This window comes from Myotis brandtii, unplaced genomic scaffold, assembly GCF_000412655.1.
Source record: "Myotis brandtii unplaced genomic scaffold, ASM41265v1 scaffold265, whole genome shotgun sequence".
In the NCBI taxonomy this organism is placed as follows: domain Eukaryota; kingdom Metazoa; phylum Chordata; class Mammalia; order Chiroptera; family Vespertilionidae; genus Myotis; species Myotis brandtii.
Genome location: NW_005360086.1, coordinates 1,274,057 through 1,290,227, shown reverse-complemented (window position 1 = coordinate 1,290,227; position 16,171 = coordinate 1,274,057). Strand labels below are relative to the sequence as shown.

At 58.9% G+C, this 16,171-nt stretch overlaps 1 protein-coding gene across 1 annotated transcript; it reads right to left on the bottom strand.

Moving 5' to 3' along the window:
* Nucleotides 1-5,120: 5,120 nt before the first annotated feature.
* Nucleotides 5,121-15,960, bottom strand: SGCA (sarcoglycan, alpha (50kDa dystrophin-associated glycoprotein)). Its single transcript, XM_014541169.1, has 10 exons — nucleotides 15,889-15,960; nucleotides 15,039-15,158; nucleotides 14,784-14,938; nucleotides 14,588-14,630; nucleotides 14,104-14,323; nucleotides 12,709-12,871; nucleotides 11,323-11,531; nucleotides 11,112-11,138; nucleotides 5,590-5,815; nucleotides 5,121-5,316 (listed from the first exon to the last, which is right to left on the bottom strand). Exons 1-9 carry the CDS (start codon nucleotides 15,923-15,925, stop codon nucleotides 5,602-5,604), a joined length of 1,188 nt encoding a protein of 395 aa, XP_014396655.1. The 5' UTR covers nucleotides 15,926-15,960; the 3' UTR covers nucleotides 5,121-5,316; nucleotides 5,590-5,601.
* Between the last annotated feature and the right edge of the window lie 211 nt (nucleotides 15,961-16,171).

Genomic DNA, 16,171 nt, shown 5'->3' with positions numbered 1-16,171 from the left:
GCCCCTATGCACCTGGGCATTCTCCCTGTGCCCTCCCCTGCCCACACCTGCACACCAGCCAGAGAGGGTGATCGAAATTCCCGCACATGCACCCACTTTCCACGGCCAGGCCTTTCTTTATGCGATTTCCTTTATGTCTGCTTTTGCTCACCCACCCCCCCCAACCGCCCCTGGCCATGCTCAAATGTCTCATGTCCCCTCGTCCTCCTGCCCGCCCTGGCCGAGTTTGCCCCCTCTGCCTTTCCAGAGCCCTCCCTGTCCACAAACTCATCTTCGCCTCAGTACCAGGCAGGGCTGTCATTGTGTGCTGCCCTGTCTTCACCCTTCCTCCCTCCAGGCCAGGAGCAGCTGACGGAGGCCGGAGGACAGGCGCTCAGGTGCGGGGCTGGCACAGAGACTGTGCGTGGATATGGAAAGACTAAAGAGAGAGGAGGAGAGGGACTCGGGCCTTCTAGGTGAGAGTGTGGAGCTGTGTGCCTTCCGGAACTCGAGAGAGCAAGTGTGAGAGGAGGAGCAAGCCAGCCAGCCCACGAGTGGGAGCAGGCAGCAGGGAAGGCGCAGGCCAGGGCTCTTGCAGCGCTGGGCGGCACCCCATCTGTGCTGTCCATGCCGTAGCCGTAGCCACGCATGGCTTTGGAGCACCAGACATGTGGGTAGTGCAGCTGAGCAACTAAATTTTAAATTGTCATTAATTTTAGTCATTAATTTTAGCAGCTACCCATGGCCAGTGGCTACAGTATTAGGCAAGGAGTGAATACGCCTCTCACCACATATATACAAATCCACCCACAGGTGCATGACTGTGTGTGCCTGTGTGTGCGTGTGCATGTCCGGTGCACGTGAGGGCACCGGAAGGGACACGGGACGTCAGGGCCGTGGGGGTGGCGGTGCCCCGCTGTGCAGCTCTGTGTCTGCACCACGTGGTGTGAGGCCAGAATGTGGTTTGAGTGCGTGTGCAGCGCAGGAGAGGAGGGGGACAAAGGGGCCATTGTACCACATCCCCAACTGGAGCCCTCCTTCCCGCTGACATCACGGCTGCCCTAAATACAGCCGCGCGGACCGGCTCCCCCAGACCCTGCTGCCCCCCGCATGGTGGCACCAGCCCCGTCCCCAGGGCCGCTCCGAGGGACTCGCCTTTTGCTTCTCTGTGAGGAGATGGGCCACGATCCTGTGGATGACTTCTCAGTCAGATCCAGATGGAAAATTCTAGAAAAGAAGGCGGCTTTGTTTGGATGTTATTTTTTTCCTGCTCTCAGAATCCCGGGTCCCTTTGGTGAGGTGAGCCCATCCGCCGGCAGGATTTTCTGTGACCGAAATGTGGTGGGTTTCCCCTCCCTTTTCCCCAGCTCCTTAACCCTCAGCCTCCCCGGAGCCTCCCAGGCCTTCCTGGATGGAGCTGGGTGAGGTTTAGAGTAGGGGAGCTGGGAGGGGTTCCTAGCTGGAGTGTGGGAGCCTCAGGTGGGGGGCGTGTGGAGAGCGTGGACAGGAAACCGTGGGGCTGCTCTCAAAGCTGAGACCGCCCCCCCAAAGGAGGAGGCTGCGTGGCGGCCGGGAGTGTGGGAGGCAGTGGGAGTGAGAGGGGTCCAACCAGCCACACTATGTGCCCCCCCCCCCCAAGGAGGAGGCTGCGAGGCGGCCGCGAGTGTGGGAGGCGGTGGGAGTGAGAGGGGTCCAACCAGCCACACTGTGAGGGTGAGATGCCTCCCTCTCTGGGTGCCCACCCACCGAGAAGCAAGTGTGTCTGTGTTCACAGGGGCCTTGCACGTGTGCGGGTGTGTTGGGAATGGGTGAGGGGTCTGTAAATGCGGGGACAGCTTCCCCCACACACACGGTGGCAGGAGACCCTGTATGAGCTGAGAAGGCCTGGGTCTAGCATTGGGGACGTGTGTGCGTGGGCATGACAGGGCCTGGGAGGGCCCGCCTGTGTGATGATGAGGATGAATGGGGCGGGCGGAGCAGGGAGGAGTGTGGGGGAAATTAGGAGGGGCTGGGCGGGGGCAAGACCATCGTCCTGAAGTCCTGGGGCCAGTGGGTCGCTAGGGCCCATGAGCGGCTGTGTCTCTGTGTCCCCTTCCTGGTGTGTGCCCCGGGGGGAAACCAAGGTATGCTAGGCAATGCCCATGGAGCAGGAGGCAAGACCCTGGGAGAAGGCGCTCTGTCTCGGAGGGCAATCGGACCGTCACTCACACGGAGATCTCCACGCGCTGCGGGGACGCCCCTGGCCAGGCCTGAGAGAGGTGAGTGCGGTGCATGCGGGTTGGAGAAGGTGGAGTTTTCTCAGTGTAAGACAGAGGGAGGAAGAGAAAGATGGGATGGACCGGCGAGCAAAGCACATTCCTTAGAATAAGGCGGCCACGTAATCAAGTTTTCGGTGACTTCACTGCCGTGGGGAGCCCCCGCCCGCTCCCTGAGGCTTTGGAAAACTGATGCAGGCACAGAGGCCTGGTGTGAGTGGGCCTGGAGCAGGCGAGAGAAGGGGCTGAGTTCTGGGTTTGGGTCAATCTGGAGTGGAGATAAGGACGAGCCATGAAACCCACGCTGCCCGATCAAAATATAACGTGAGCCACGTAAGTCGTTTTAATGTCCCGGCGGCCATAATCAAACTATAAAAAGAAACAGGTGACGTTCATTGTAAGCATAGACTTTATTGAACCAATATATCCCCCAGTGCTGCCATTTCCATTGCACGTGCCACCCGTCTCCACTTGGACGGGACACATTTCAAATGCCCAGCGGCCTCGGGGGGCCAGCAGCTGCCCCACCAGGCGGCGCAGCGCGGGCAGCGACCGGGCCCCAGAGCGGCAGGGTTTCAGCCTCCGCCCCCGACTCACGGGGAGAGCTTGAACTCTTCACAGGGTGCAGAACAGAAACTGAGCTCACTTCACCTGGAGCTTAGGGGGCAGGGAGACCCCACGGACCTCTGGTTTTGGGGTGATTGCGTGAGCACTTGTATGTAATAAGGTCTCCATGCTTGGGAGCCGCCAGATGCCGGGCACTCGTCGGGCCCTCCCAAATTCTCACAAGGGCCCGAGGCAGCCGCGATCAATGTCTGTGAGTAAACTAGGTGTTAGAGCCCCATCTGACCCCGAACCCCAACAAGCAGGCCAAGGGGGCTCTGGTGAAATGAAGTGTGTGCGTGTTTCGCGAATAAAAGAGAAGTGTGCGGGTGAGGGCTGGGCCCACCATGGGCGGTGCCTCTGTCCCGCTGGCGGAGAGGCAGTGAGGAATGTCTGTGAGTAAACTAGGTGTTAGAGCTCCATCTGACCCCGAACCCCAACAAGCAGGCCAAGGGGGCTCTGGTGAAATGAAGTGTGGGCGTGTTTCGCGAATAAAGGAGAAGTGTGCGGGTGAGGGCTGGGCCCACCGTGGGCGGTGCCCCTGTCCTGCGTCTGGCGGGGATCCTCCTCGCTGATCGAGAGGCAGTGAGGAAACGTCTAGAGTCAGGCCACGTGTGGGGCTCTGTTAGGGTGAAGGTGGAGGCCACTCCCTGGGCCACGTGGGCAGTGCCAGCTGAGGGATGGCAGGAGCCGAGGACGGAGCAAGGCCTGAGGTGGAGTCTCCTGGTGGAGATGGTGGGGACACTGTGGCTGTGTCCTCGGCTGTGGGTGGGGTGGGGAGGGGTAGGACTGACCGCCCAGTGGAATCCTACCCTCCCCCCTGAGTACAGGGGAGCCGAGTGTGCTGTGCCCTCCCCTGTGCCGCCAGGGAAGGCTGGGCGTGCCCGCGAGTGTGACCAGGCACAGCTCGATGTCCTGTGTAGTCACGCCATCCTCCCAGCTACTTGTCTGGGCCACTTCCTCCCAGGCCGGCAGCCAGGCTCCCGTGTGCTCCTTGGAGCTGAGCAGGGAAGAAGGCGCTGCCAAGATCCAAGGCAGAGCAGGAAGCAGAGGGCAGTGAGGGGCTGGCCTTGAGCTCCTCCCGTCCCGGCGGGCACAAGAGGAACCCGAGGCCCGAGGTGGGAGCACAGAGGGACCCCCTCCTCCAGGGGGAGGATTCAAGGACGAGCCACCCCAGTCCGGCGGCTCCAATCTGAGCAGATTCCGTGCAGCTCCTGTTTGGCCAGATGAGGGGCCCCGGGAAAAGGAGGAAATTGCGAATGAGAAATCAGAGGCACCTGCTCGCCAGAGAACCCACGTGCTGGGGGGTGAATCCCCAAAGACAGACATCTATTGAGCACACACAGTGCCGACACTGAGCCCCTGCCAGCCCCCGCCGGTGCCTATGGGATTAACTAACTGAGGGTATGGGGTGCCCAGCAGGGAGGGGACCAGAAGACGACGATAGAAACGTTGGCGATGGCCCTGCCCAGTTCTGAGCAACCCAGACCTGCATTCATTCCTTCAGAGCGTTTTTCCAGAGTGCCTACTGTGTGCAGGCTCTGCGCCCCCTAGGAGCACACAGCATCCTGCCCTCATGGATCGAGGACCCCAGCAAGACACCACACAGAACAACTCTCCCGAGGCTGGGCCGGAGGGGGCTCTCAGAGGAGGGGTCGGCCTCTCTGAGGATCTGACATTGCAATGAGGAGGTAGCTGTGTGCACTGCGGGGACTGGGTTCCTGGCAGAGGGAATCGCAGAGGCCGGGGCCTAAAATGAGTGGGTTAGGAGGCAGTATGGCTGGGGCCGGTGAGTGAAGAGGGTGGGGTGCTGAGGTCTGAGAGGTGGACAGGTCAGAGGTGCAAGCACAGGGCAAGACCCCCTGATTTTTCCTGTTAAAGGATGGGCTTGGCTGCTGTTGGAGACGAGACAGGTGGGGCAGGGAGGAGGCAGGGAGGACGAGGGGAGGCTGTTTCAGGGTCCGGGAGAGAGACCCTGGTGCAGGACTGGCAAGTGGAGGCCGTGAGAAGGGGATGGATTCAGGGCATATTTTGAAGGTAGGGATTCTGGGGAGAGAGAGAAAGGAGTAGGACACTTTGGGGGCCCTTCCAAGGACAATATGGGGGCCCTTGCCCATCTGTTTCTGAACACTGGAGCAGGTTCAGAGACTCGGCCCTCCTCAGGAATCCTCGACCAGGAGCCCCACCATCAGACAGGGGCGGCCCCACTTGGTCCTAAGCCATCAGCCCCAAGGCAACGAGGGGCACAGGGAGGCTGCTGAGAAGAAGGCACGGGCAGTGGTAGATGGGCAGAGCTGCAGGTATTTATTCTGGGTGTCCTGACCCCCAGACATCCTCACCTGCCCCCCCCTCCTCCCTCTGCTTGTTCCAAGCCTGGAGGCCGTCGGACCGGGAGCCAGAATCAGGAGGAAGGATGTGGCCCTGGGTGGCGGCTGCTCTGTGAGTCGGGGCAGAGGGGAGGATGAGGCTGAGGCTGGAGCTGGAACAGCAGAGCGGGGAGAGAGTGGGGGTTGTGAGGTCCAGGCCCTGGTTCTCCTGCCTTCCCCACCCTGACACTCTGACCACGAGTGCTTGGCATTGGGGGGGCCTGGACCCGGCACTGCTGAGCACCCCCTCACTGCTGCCTCAGTGGGTGGGCAGGTCTGTGTGTCCCTCCCTTGACCTCCTCCACCCCCCCTCCACCTGCCCCAACCTTGAGACAAAGGCCATCTTGTTCCCAGAAAAGAGGCTGGCACTGCCCTGCTGGACCCACCTGGGCGGGCCCTCAGCGCTGGTCCAAGATGAGGGGCACCTGGGCGCTGTCCACCTGGGGAGGCAGCTGCTGGCCTGGGCGCACGTTGAACAAGGGCTCGTGCTGGCCTGTGCGCACGTTGAACATGGGCTGGGTGGAGAGGGGCCTGGGCACCTCTCGCCTCGCTGCCATCTGCCGCAGCTCCTCTGTGTTCTCACGGATGGTGAAGTGGTGGAACATCTGGATGCTGGGGGCACAGGACCGGCAGAGCCATCAGCCTGGGAGTCAGCCCCCCAACGTTGGGGTCCAGCCTGACACTGCCTCTGAGCCACCCTACAGTCTTCCCTACTGTTATGTGGGGGAGCCTCACACACGTGGTGGGCGGAGGGAGGACAAACAGGGCGTTCTATGGCGCCAGCTCCGTGGCCTGTGACTGAGGCAGGGGTTCTGGGGGCAGACAGCCTGGATTCACAGCTGTATGTCCTCCACAAGTCGCTTCCCCACTCTGTGTCTCAGTTTCCTCAACTGTAAAACGGGGCTAATAATAGAACTACCTCCTAGGATTGCTGCGGGATTAAATGAGTGTTTGGAAAAGTGCCTGGCAGGTGGTGGGAGCTCTCAAGATGATAAGATAGGAGCGGACACCACAGTGGATATATATTTCCAGAGGCCAGCATTTCCTGGGCTCTATTTCCTGTTTTTATATTCTAACTAGAGGCCCCATGCACGGATTCGTGCACTGGTGGGGTCCCTTGGCCTGGCCTGTGCCCTCTCGCAATCCGGGGGGATGTCGGATTGACAGTTTCGGCCCGATCCACACAGGTCAGGCCAAGGGACCCCACCAGTGCACGAATCCGTGCATGGGGTCTCTAGTATGCATATAAAGTCTTTGGTTACTCTCTTCCGCCCTTCCCCCTCCCCCCTTCCCTCAAAGATTCATCAGTCTGTTCCATGTTCCCATGCCTGTGCGTTGAGCGTCTGCCCCCTGGTGGTCCGTGCACATCATAGGAAACGGTCGGTCGAACAGTTGCTTAGGCTTTTATATATATAGATGGCCCTCTACCACTCAGCTCCCTCCCCTAATACTCTCTCCCACCACTGAACATCCAATTCTCCTCCCCTCCCCATCCCTGCCCCAGGCTGGCAGACCTATACCCTCCCCTTTTTCCTATCCCCTGGCTTTCGTCCAAGCTGTTTCCCCAAGTCCTGCCAGGCCTTGGCTGAGTCACCTTTTGGTTGCTCAGACCTGACCTCCTCTCCCTTTGTACCTTGACCCCACCCCACCCCCTGTTCACCCACTCCCCGCCCCAGTCAGCCCCCAGGACTGTTGAGCTCCAGACTCTGAATCTGTCTCCCTATCTTTGCTTCAAACCAAGGCTCCTTGAGGCCTGCGCCAGGCTCCACCCTCCACAGGCCCGAGTGGACCGATGGCCACACCCTGGGGAAGTCCTTCCTGAGCCCTAGCTCCAGTTCCTCCTCAGAAGTCTCAGCCTCATTCCCATTTGACGTTCCCATGGGCTTGCTTTCCGCCGTCGAGGGGCGAGCTTTAGTTCATTCTGAGAAGTGGGGCAGCACCTCGGTGAAGCATGAAGACTTGCTTTGGGTTTGGGTTCCACTGCTTACTGGCTGCGTGACCTTGTGCAAGTGACTTAACCTCTCTGTGCCGCCGTTTCCTCAACGGCAATGCGAACTGCTGTACGAATTAAATGAGTTAATACAGGAAAAACTGGGAGTGCGTCCTGGCCAGCGTGGAGCCACTGGCAGCAGCTGTTATGGGGAGCCTTCCGTTGCTACTATCCCGGGTGTTCCTGTATTCGGTAAGCCCACCTGGCCTCCGTGCAGGGAGGCCGGATGAGCTTGGCCTTCAGCGGAGGGATGGTTCCAATTCCTTCTACACAAGCCCACCCACACTTGGGGGACCCAGCCTGGAGACATTTTCCCAGGCTACCTGGTTGCCAGGTCAGACAGACAGCCCGGACTTTTCATTACCAACAATAAGAATTGGTTTCCTTAAAGGGGCGGGGTCCCACGTAAGGGGAAAGCAACCCTACCTGCCATTGGGTTACGGATCAACCGGGGGAGGACAAGTGGTCCCCATTCGTGTCCGAGCCTCGATTAGTGGACACAGACACCGACTCCAGCTGGAGCCTGCAGATTAGACTCCAGGAAGGACGCTCAGCTCCCTGCTGAATGGGCCGCGCTCCTGGGGGGCGGGGGGAGGGGGGAGTAGGACACAGTGCTGTCTGCCGCAGGGAGGAGGTGGAGTCACCCTCGAAGGCTAGGGGAGGGTCACAATGAGCTCTTGAGTCTGGAATTTGGCAAGCGGGATTGTCCAAAACACAATTTTCCATTCCCAGGCAAGGGGAGGCCGAGGGGGAAAGGGAGCAAGGAGTGTGTGGATGCTGAGGCGGGAGGCAGCGGCAGGTAGTGACCCCGTGGGGGGACGGGCCTTGGATCACGGGCCCCCTCCCCACGCCCAGCCCCACATCTGGGTCTCATTACTCTGGCAACACACACAGGTGGGAAATGTTCTGGGGAGATTTTTCCAGAGCAGGAGCCAGAGCCAGAGCCAGAGCCGAGGTGCCTGTCCCCACAGCCCTTTCACATCAGCACGGGGGCAGTTGACGGGCACACACACTCACACACACTCACACACACACTCACACACACTCACACACACACTCACACACACTCACACACACACTCACACACACTCACACACACACTCACACACACTCACACACACACTCACACACACTCACACACACACTCACACACACTCACACACACACTCACACACACTCACACACACACTCACACACACTCACACACACACTCACACACACTCACACACACACTCACACACACTCACACACACACTCACACACACTCACACACACACTCACACACACTCACACACACACTCACACACACTCACACACACACTCACACACACACACACTCACACACTCACACACACACCTACACACACACACTCTCCACCACACGGACACCACAGGAGAGGGTCGCCGAGACTGCAGGCCTTTCCGACCAGTGAATCTGACATAGTGAAAAGCGAGCAGCAGAATCACAATTTGAGGATAATCTGAAAAATGGTAGTGACCGAACAAGAGGGGAAAAAGGATTTTGTAGAAATAAATCAACAGAAAGTCCAAACCCACAAGGGCTAATATTTCACACGGTACAATCGGTTATTGATTCAAAACTGGTGGAGGCAGGTTGTCCTGACACCATCAGAGCTACAACCCTGGCCCGGCGAACGCAGGACGCGGCGGAAATAGCTGCTCAGAAGAGAATGTCTACAGTCACGATGGCAGAGGCCAAAAGAAACCGAGGAATAAAATCTCCCTTGTAAAATGGACATAGAAAATCACTGATCTCCATGGGGAAACTTCTATCAAATAAAAAGGAAAAGAGGGAGGGGGAAAAAGCCTGTTCATGGCTTTGTATAGGGAGTTGATCAATGGGTTGAGATGGTGGGGTCAAAATGGTGGGTTTAAAACTGGGGGCTCAGCCCTGGCCAGGTAGCTCAGTTGGTTAGAGCATCATCCCAACATGCCAAGGTTGCGGGTTCGATCCCCAGTCAGGGCACATGCAAGAATCAACCAATGAATGCACAAATAAGTTGAACAACAAATCAGTGTTTCTCTCCCTTCCTCTCTCTCTCTCTCTCTCTCTCGATCAATAAAAAGATTTTTTTAAACTGGGGGCTCAGCATACCCTGAAACTTGCTGGCACTCACACATGTACATGTACGCGCGTGGGTCTACAGCCCTTCTTCCCAGAGTACCTGGCAAGTCAGTGCCCCCACTGTCTGGCATCTCCTGTCTGCCCCTCCCAGGAGGGAACAATGGGGCCACTGTGACCCTCACAGGATTCTGGTGGCCTCACAATGTCCCTCTGAGGTCACTACAGAAATAACCTGACCACCCCCTGCGCCAGAGGCACAAGTCTGCTGAGACCAGCCGTGGGTGATCATCCTTGGTCCTCCTCCTGGCCACCCAGGGAAGGCTTGGGCCAGAGCCCTAGGAGGGAGCCTCTGACGGGAACGGAGCTGGGACACACCTCAGCCACCAAGGAGCCACCCAGTGGAGATTTCTAGCCGCCATCCTGGAGGTCCTCGCGCCCAGTGCCCTTCACCCACCCCAGGAAGAGATGCAGAAAGACACTGCGACGCCACCCTCCACCACGCCGTTGGCCTCAAACAGCGGCCTGAGTGCGGGCCCGCAGGCCAGTGTGTCCGGAGTCCCTAGCAAGAGCGAGACGGGGCACCACGCCTGCCCCCAAGCCCACAAGAAGCCCAGCATATCCAAGGTGATCCTGGAGGTCATGGCGGACAAGGGGCGCAACCGCGTGTCCCTGGCCACCCTGAAGAAGGCGCTCATCACCACGGGCTACAACATGACCCGCAACGACTGGCGATTCAAGAGAGTGCTCAAGGGGCTGGTGGACAAGGGCATGCTCCGGCAGGTGACCAGCAAGGGGGCCTCGGGCTCCTTCCGCATGGGCAAGAAGCACACCTCCAGCTTCAAGCTCGACGCCAAGAGGCCGGGGCAGCAGAGGCAGCGCCGACAGCCGGGGAAGCCACGGGCCGGGCGTAGGTTTCTACTGAGTTCCAAGCAGGGACCCAAGCAGCTCATCAAGGGGGCTCGCAGGGTGGCCAAATGCCCCCGCACCTAAGGAGGCAGGCCCCGCAAGCTAACAGAGGGGCCAGGCCCGCGACGGCTCAGAGAGTGGGAATAAAAGGAGCCTTATTTAACGCCTGCCTCCTGGAATCTTTGGGGTTCAAGGGAGTGGGCTGGGGCCTGGAGGAGGGGTTAAGGCCAAGGGTGGGGGAAACCTGGGCAAAATAAGGGTGAGGTGGATTTGGGAAGGGCTGGGGGAATTGAAAGCATCCACGAACGTTAGTCAGTCCAACCATAGCAGAGCAACCGAGGCCAGAACGGGTCACAGTAATTGTGTGGCAGAATCCGGCCTGAAGCCCAAGTGTCTGACTCAGAGCGGAGTGTGGGTAGGTGTGGTTGTGGGTGTGAGTGTGGTGTGAATGTGAGTGTGGGTGTGGGTGTGGGTATGGGTGTGAGTGTGAGTGTGGGTGTGGGTGTGGGTGTGGGTGTGAGTGTGGGTGTGTGAGTGTGGGTGTGTGGTATGAATGTGGGTGTGAGTGTGAGTATGAGTGTAGGGGTATGGGTGTGAGTGTGAGTGTGGGTGTGAGTGTGGGGGTATGGGTGTGAGTGTGAGTGTGAGTGTGGGTGTGAGTGTGCTGAAGGTCTCTCAGCTGCTTCTCCAGGTCCCCTCCCCTGTCCAATCCCACATTAGACAGTTCCATGGAGACCAAAACAATCAAAGGCGAGCCCAGGCCAGGTCAGGCTCAGCGTCCAGCCAGCCAGGGCTGGACTTCAGAGGCCAGGGTGGCCCCCTCATCTCAGAATGATCTGGTTTGTCTATGGTGCTCATGGAGGTGGAAGGGTCCAGCTTGACAGGGTAGGGGACTCCCACCCAGCCCCCCGCTTCCCCTTACTCACTCAGAGGTGGCCAGGTCTCTCTTCAGCCTGTGGAAAAGCAGGGGGAGGGGTTAATTGTTGTCCACAACCCCCTCCCAGTGCCAGGCAGGACCTAGAAAGGGGCCCCCTCTCCCTTCCTGTCTGAGTACCTCACTCCCTGAGGGTCTGGGTCCCCACAGAGTACAGGTGCCACAAGGAGTCCCACAACCTGCCCCCTGTCCCGCACACTCACTGTCCCTCCCTCCGGCAGCACATGATGTAGGCCAGCAGCAGGGTGAGCAGCAGGGCCACCAGCAGGGGCACCAGGAGGGTGACCAGTGCGTCGGTCAGGAATTCTCGGGCCATGGCCTCGGTGGGTGGGCAGAAGAAGGGGTCACGTTCCAGGATCCCATCGCCTGGGGTGGGCACCTCGTCTGCGGGCTCTGGCACTGACTTATCCACCTGTTCAGAGAGCCCAGCACTGACCCAGGAGCAGCTGGATGGACTCAGAGACTGCCCGGGGAATCAGGGCAGTGATCCCGGGGCGCCACTATCTACTGCCCCATCCGACCACAGGAAGGGGCAGCTCTGGTGACCCAGCAGGACAAGCACTGAACTAGGAGCCAGGAGAGAGATTCTCAGAGAGGCAGGCCGCACAATGGTTAGAGTACACTCCAGGGTCCGACTGCCTGGGTTTGCATCCTGACTCAGACAAGTGCTTGGCTGGGATGACTTCCCTGTAGGGGCATCAGCTCCCCAACCTGTAAAGTCGGGTTGCTAGCAGTGGTGCCTGTCTCCTGGGGTGGCGGTAAGAATACAACTGGTTGAATGTAGTGTCCAGCACATAGCAAGGGCTCAGGAATGTTGCTGATCACCGCCCCTGGCTGCGCTGTTGGTCAATTCACAGGGACGGAGTAGGCCAGGGACCTGAGATACCTCAACGCCCAGAGAGCAGTGGTGAGTGAGAACTACCTGCTCCTCACCGCAGGCAGGTTGACTCGGGGACACCTTAGAACAGCGGTTCTCAACCTGTGGGTCGCGACCCCTTTGGGGGTCGAACGACCCTTTCACAGGGGTCGCCTAAGACCATCGGAAAACACATATATAATTACATATTGTTCTTGTGATTAATCACTATGCTTTAATTATGTTCAATTTGTAACAATGAAAATACATCCTGCATAGCAGATATTTACATTACGATTCATCACAGTAGCAAAATTACAGTTATGAAGTAGCAACGAAAATAATTTTATGGTTGGGGGGGGTCACCACAACATGAGGAACTGTACTGAAGGGTCGCGGCATTAGGAAGGTTGAGAACCACTGCCTTAGAAGGAAGCAGACAGCGGTCACACAGAGGCCCTTGGTGGGGAGCTGCATTGTGGGAGTTATTTGGGGACTTCAGGAGCCAGAGATCTCTGGGTATGGACTCTGTCGCCCTCTTTTGGTAGAAAGTGGAAGTGTGTGTGTGTGTGTGTGTGTGTGTGTGTGTGTGTGTGTGAAAGAGGAAAGGGGGGGGCAGATAATCAGAGAAAAAAATGGAACAGAGAGACTGGGATGGGTAGGGGCAGGGAGCAGACTGTCATGGGGGCCACACCCCCCCCCCCCCCCCCCCAGAGCCAGGGTCCCTCCTCACCAGGGACACGTTGCACCAGTCAACTCGGAAGTGTGGTGCCAAGGTGTCGTAGCAGGACAGAAGCGGAGGCTGGCCCTGGGCACAGCGAGCATGGCTGTCGGGAGACGCCACCATCTTCAGGCAGGTGGAGAAGGGTGAGGTGGAGCCCACCTTGATGTACACCCTGGACCCAGACAGAAGCCACCGTCAGCAAATTGGGAGGGTGTCACCGAGCACTGGAGATGTGGGGGTTACAAGGCCACCCTGAAAGCCGGGGTTATGGTGCGAGTACACAGAGCGGTCCAGGCTTCTGGGGGCCTCATCCCTCCACGAATGTCCTTTAAAAGGGTGGGCCTTGTACGTCCTCATGGGCACAGGAAGCTGGAGTTCCCGATAACCAGGGTTTGGTTGCAGGAGGGGCAGGAGGGGCAGGAGGGTGTGGCCAGAGGGAAGTGGCCAGTGGAGTGGAGCTGGGAGGTGTGGATGGGCCTGGTGAGGCGTGTCCAAAGTTTCCTCGTAAACATCTTCGCCACGCGCCTGCTCTCTGCATAACTCATTGACCGTAAGGCCCTTGGACTGTTGGGCCGTCGTCTGGTTTACTCTAGCGGACTTAATGTATTTTGTCAGTTTGGTTTCCTTCTCCATTGACAAAGTTCTCCCAGGACTCCCATTTTTATACAAATCTGAACCCTCACGTAGCCGTGTCGGTCTGAAAATAGTGGAGGACAACAGCTACCAGTTGAGCCAGATTGCCAAGGTGCGCGTAAAGCCAGGCGCCACGCTCTGCTAGGAAATGATCACATCTCAGTTTGCAAATCCTTTGGTGAATATACTCCTCCTTCCCACCTGTCAAAACCAAGTTTACCAAGCTACACAAATAGAAGGGGCAGCCTCTAACTCAAGTCCTCAAGAGCATTAATGATCGATTCTTCAGTTGGAAACTGATACCTCTCTTAATTAAGGAAAAAATTTTAGTAAACAAAAAAATGTGATGCTGAGCAAGACTAGTCATCAAGCAAAAAAAAAAAAAAATTCATAATCCTATGAACAAAGACTCCAAAAACAATGTTATTTTCATTTTTTGCAATGAAGTCTTTTATTTGTTATAAATGTTCATGTTCCTTTACATCCTTTTTAATACCCCTCTTTTATTTTTCATTCTCTTATCTTTTATGGTGAAATGCCTCATGGATAGTTAGTTATGCAGGAAAAATATTTGCAGCAAAAATGCCTGTGGCCAGATGCGTCTGGCAAAGATGTTTATGGGAAACTACGTAGAACCGTGCTGAGGGGGTGGGTGCAAAGGTGGGTAAAGCCCCGCCTGGAAATTAGGGAGACCCATGTTCTATGCCTACCACCCAGACGGGAGGCAAAGTGCCTCCTCCTTCAGGAAGCCCTCCAGGGTCACATGCCTACCCTTCCTTGCGGCCCTCGATGGGAAGGGGGACACGGCCCCCACGGTCCAAGGCGGAGGTGATGTTGAGCAGCTGGAGCTCTGCTGGCTCCCAGAGGCCCCCCAAGGCTGTGAGGAAGCGGCTGGCAGGGGTTGAGGGCAGCACTTCCTCCACGTCATGGCTGCGCACCAGGAACTCAGCCTGGTATGGCAGCAGGGGGCCTGGAAGGGCCAGGTTGGCACCTCAGGCTGCACCCAGCCCTGCACAGATCCTTCCCAAGCCTCCCCACCCAAGCTCCTCCCTCGATCTCCTCAGACTCCTTCCTTCCTCCTTCACACCCCATACATCACAGGCCCCAAACGCCCTTCCCCAACCCCACAGACTGGCGGCCAGCAGAGCAGCCAAGGATACAACCCCCGAGGCTTCCCAGGACGCCCTGCTCCCCACTTCTCTCCAAGTCTTTCCTTCCACACACCCCCTCCCAGGAGAGATCCCCCAAGACTGGCGTTGGTGGGGTGGGTCGAAGCTGTCCCGGTTGTAGGCTACGACCTGCAGGGGGTGGGGAAGCGGCCAGAGCGGTGGGGTGAGGGGAGAAAAGCGGTGCAGCTGAGACCTGGCGGGAAAGGACTGCGCTATTACCCAGTTAGAGGCATGCAAACCATGTACATGGACGTGACACCGCCCACGGGGCCCTGCCCGTACCTCAATGACCTGGCGTCCGCGGTCTTCTGGGGTGGGGCTCCCGTAGAGGAAGCCAGGGTGGTGGGGGCTGCGCTGGGTATAGCGGAGCCACTGAGGCAGGTCTGGGTGTCCCTGGAGGTGGGCGTGGTAGGTGACGGGGACAGTGGCTGGGACAGCTGGTGGGAGGGAAGGAAGGGATTGGGCCCGTGACAGGAGCCTTCACCAGCCCTGGGCCAGGCACCCCCACCCGCCCCAGGTGCAGGAGGCTCCTCTCACCCACGTGCTCAGGGAGGCGCAGGGCGGGTTCCCGGTCCAAGGTGTGCACGAAGAAGCGGCCCACGGCCGGCTGCAGGGTGGTCTGCTGGGCCTCGGCGCGCCCCAGTCCTGCCAGGAGACCTGCGGGGGGACCCACAGCCCCCAAACTGGCCTGAGCCTCAGTTGGGGACACGGGATCTGCTCCCCTTCCCACCACGCCCCGAAGGGACAGGAGAGGGCTCCTCCACTGGCTCCCAGGAGAGGACGGAGGCCGGTTTGAACTCAGGGAGCTCCCCACTCCTCCCCGGAGGCCCCGGTGGGGGTCACAGTGGCAGAGGCTGACGTGTGGCTGGGAGGGGTGGGGCGTGAGTGTGGTAAGAGCTCTTAGAAGAGAACCCCATGCTGAATGTCCGGGGGCCTGGAGGGGTGGGGGAGAGAGGGGAGCCTTTGCAGGAGGAGGGTGGGCATTCTGGGGCCCTCACCCACCTCCCCTAACATGCAGGGGATCAGGCCCCCGCTAGCGGCTAATGGGAGCTGAGCAAAGGGGATCCAGCAGGCCCCACACCCTCCAGGGACAAATTTAGCCCGAGCCTTGGAAGAAGCCGGCCAGTCAGCCATTAAAGGGCCCACGACTCTCGGGACCTACGCTCTCAGGCCCACGCAGCTGGCCGAGGACACGCACCCCTCAGGGCCACCAGAGCCTGCGTCCCTGGCCCAGCTCCTAGCCCCAGATCCCTGGATTCCCCCACCAGCAACAACATCAACACCCGACGTCCGCCTGACCCCCGCCTCACCCCGCGAGCCCTCCCTGAGGAACTGCCTCTGCGTCCTCCCCTCATCTCGGCCTCTCCCTGAAGAAGCCCCAACTTGCCAGCAAGGAAAGGAATCCAGACCAGCGCTGCTGCCATGGCTGCCCCGGCCTGGCCGGCCTGTGAGTGACAGAGGCAGGAGCGGGAGGCGGGGTGGGGGAGGGACAGGGAGGTGTCCCAGAGCAGCTGGAGCCCTCCCCCTCCCCACGCGGAGCAGGGACTGTCTCTAGGATGGACAGTCTCCTCACATGACAAGGTTCCCTCAACCGGCCCCTCCCGGCGGCCAGAGCATGTTGTCTACCCCCAACCTGACAACCACAGTGCCCCCCAAAACCGTAATGCTCC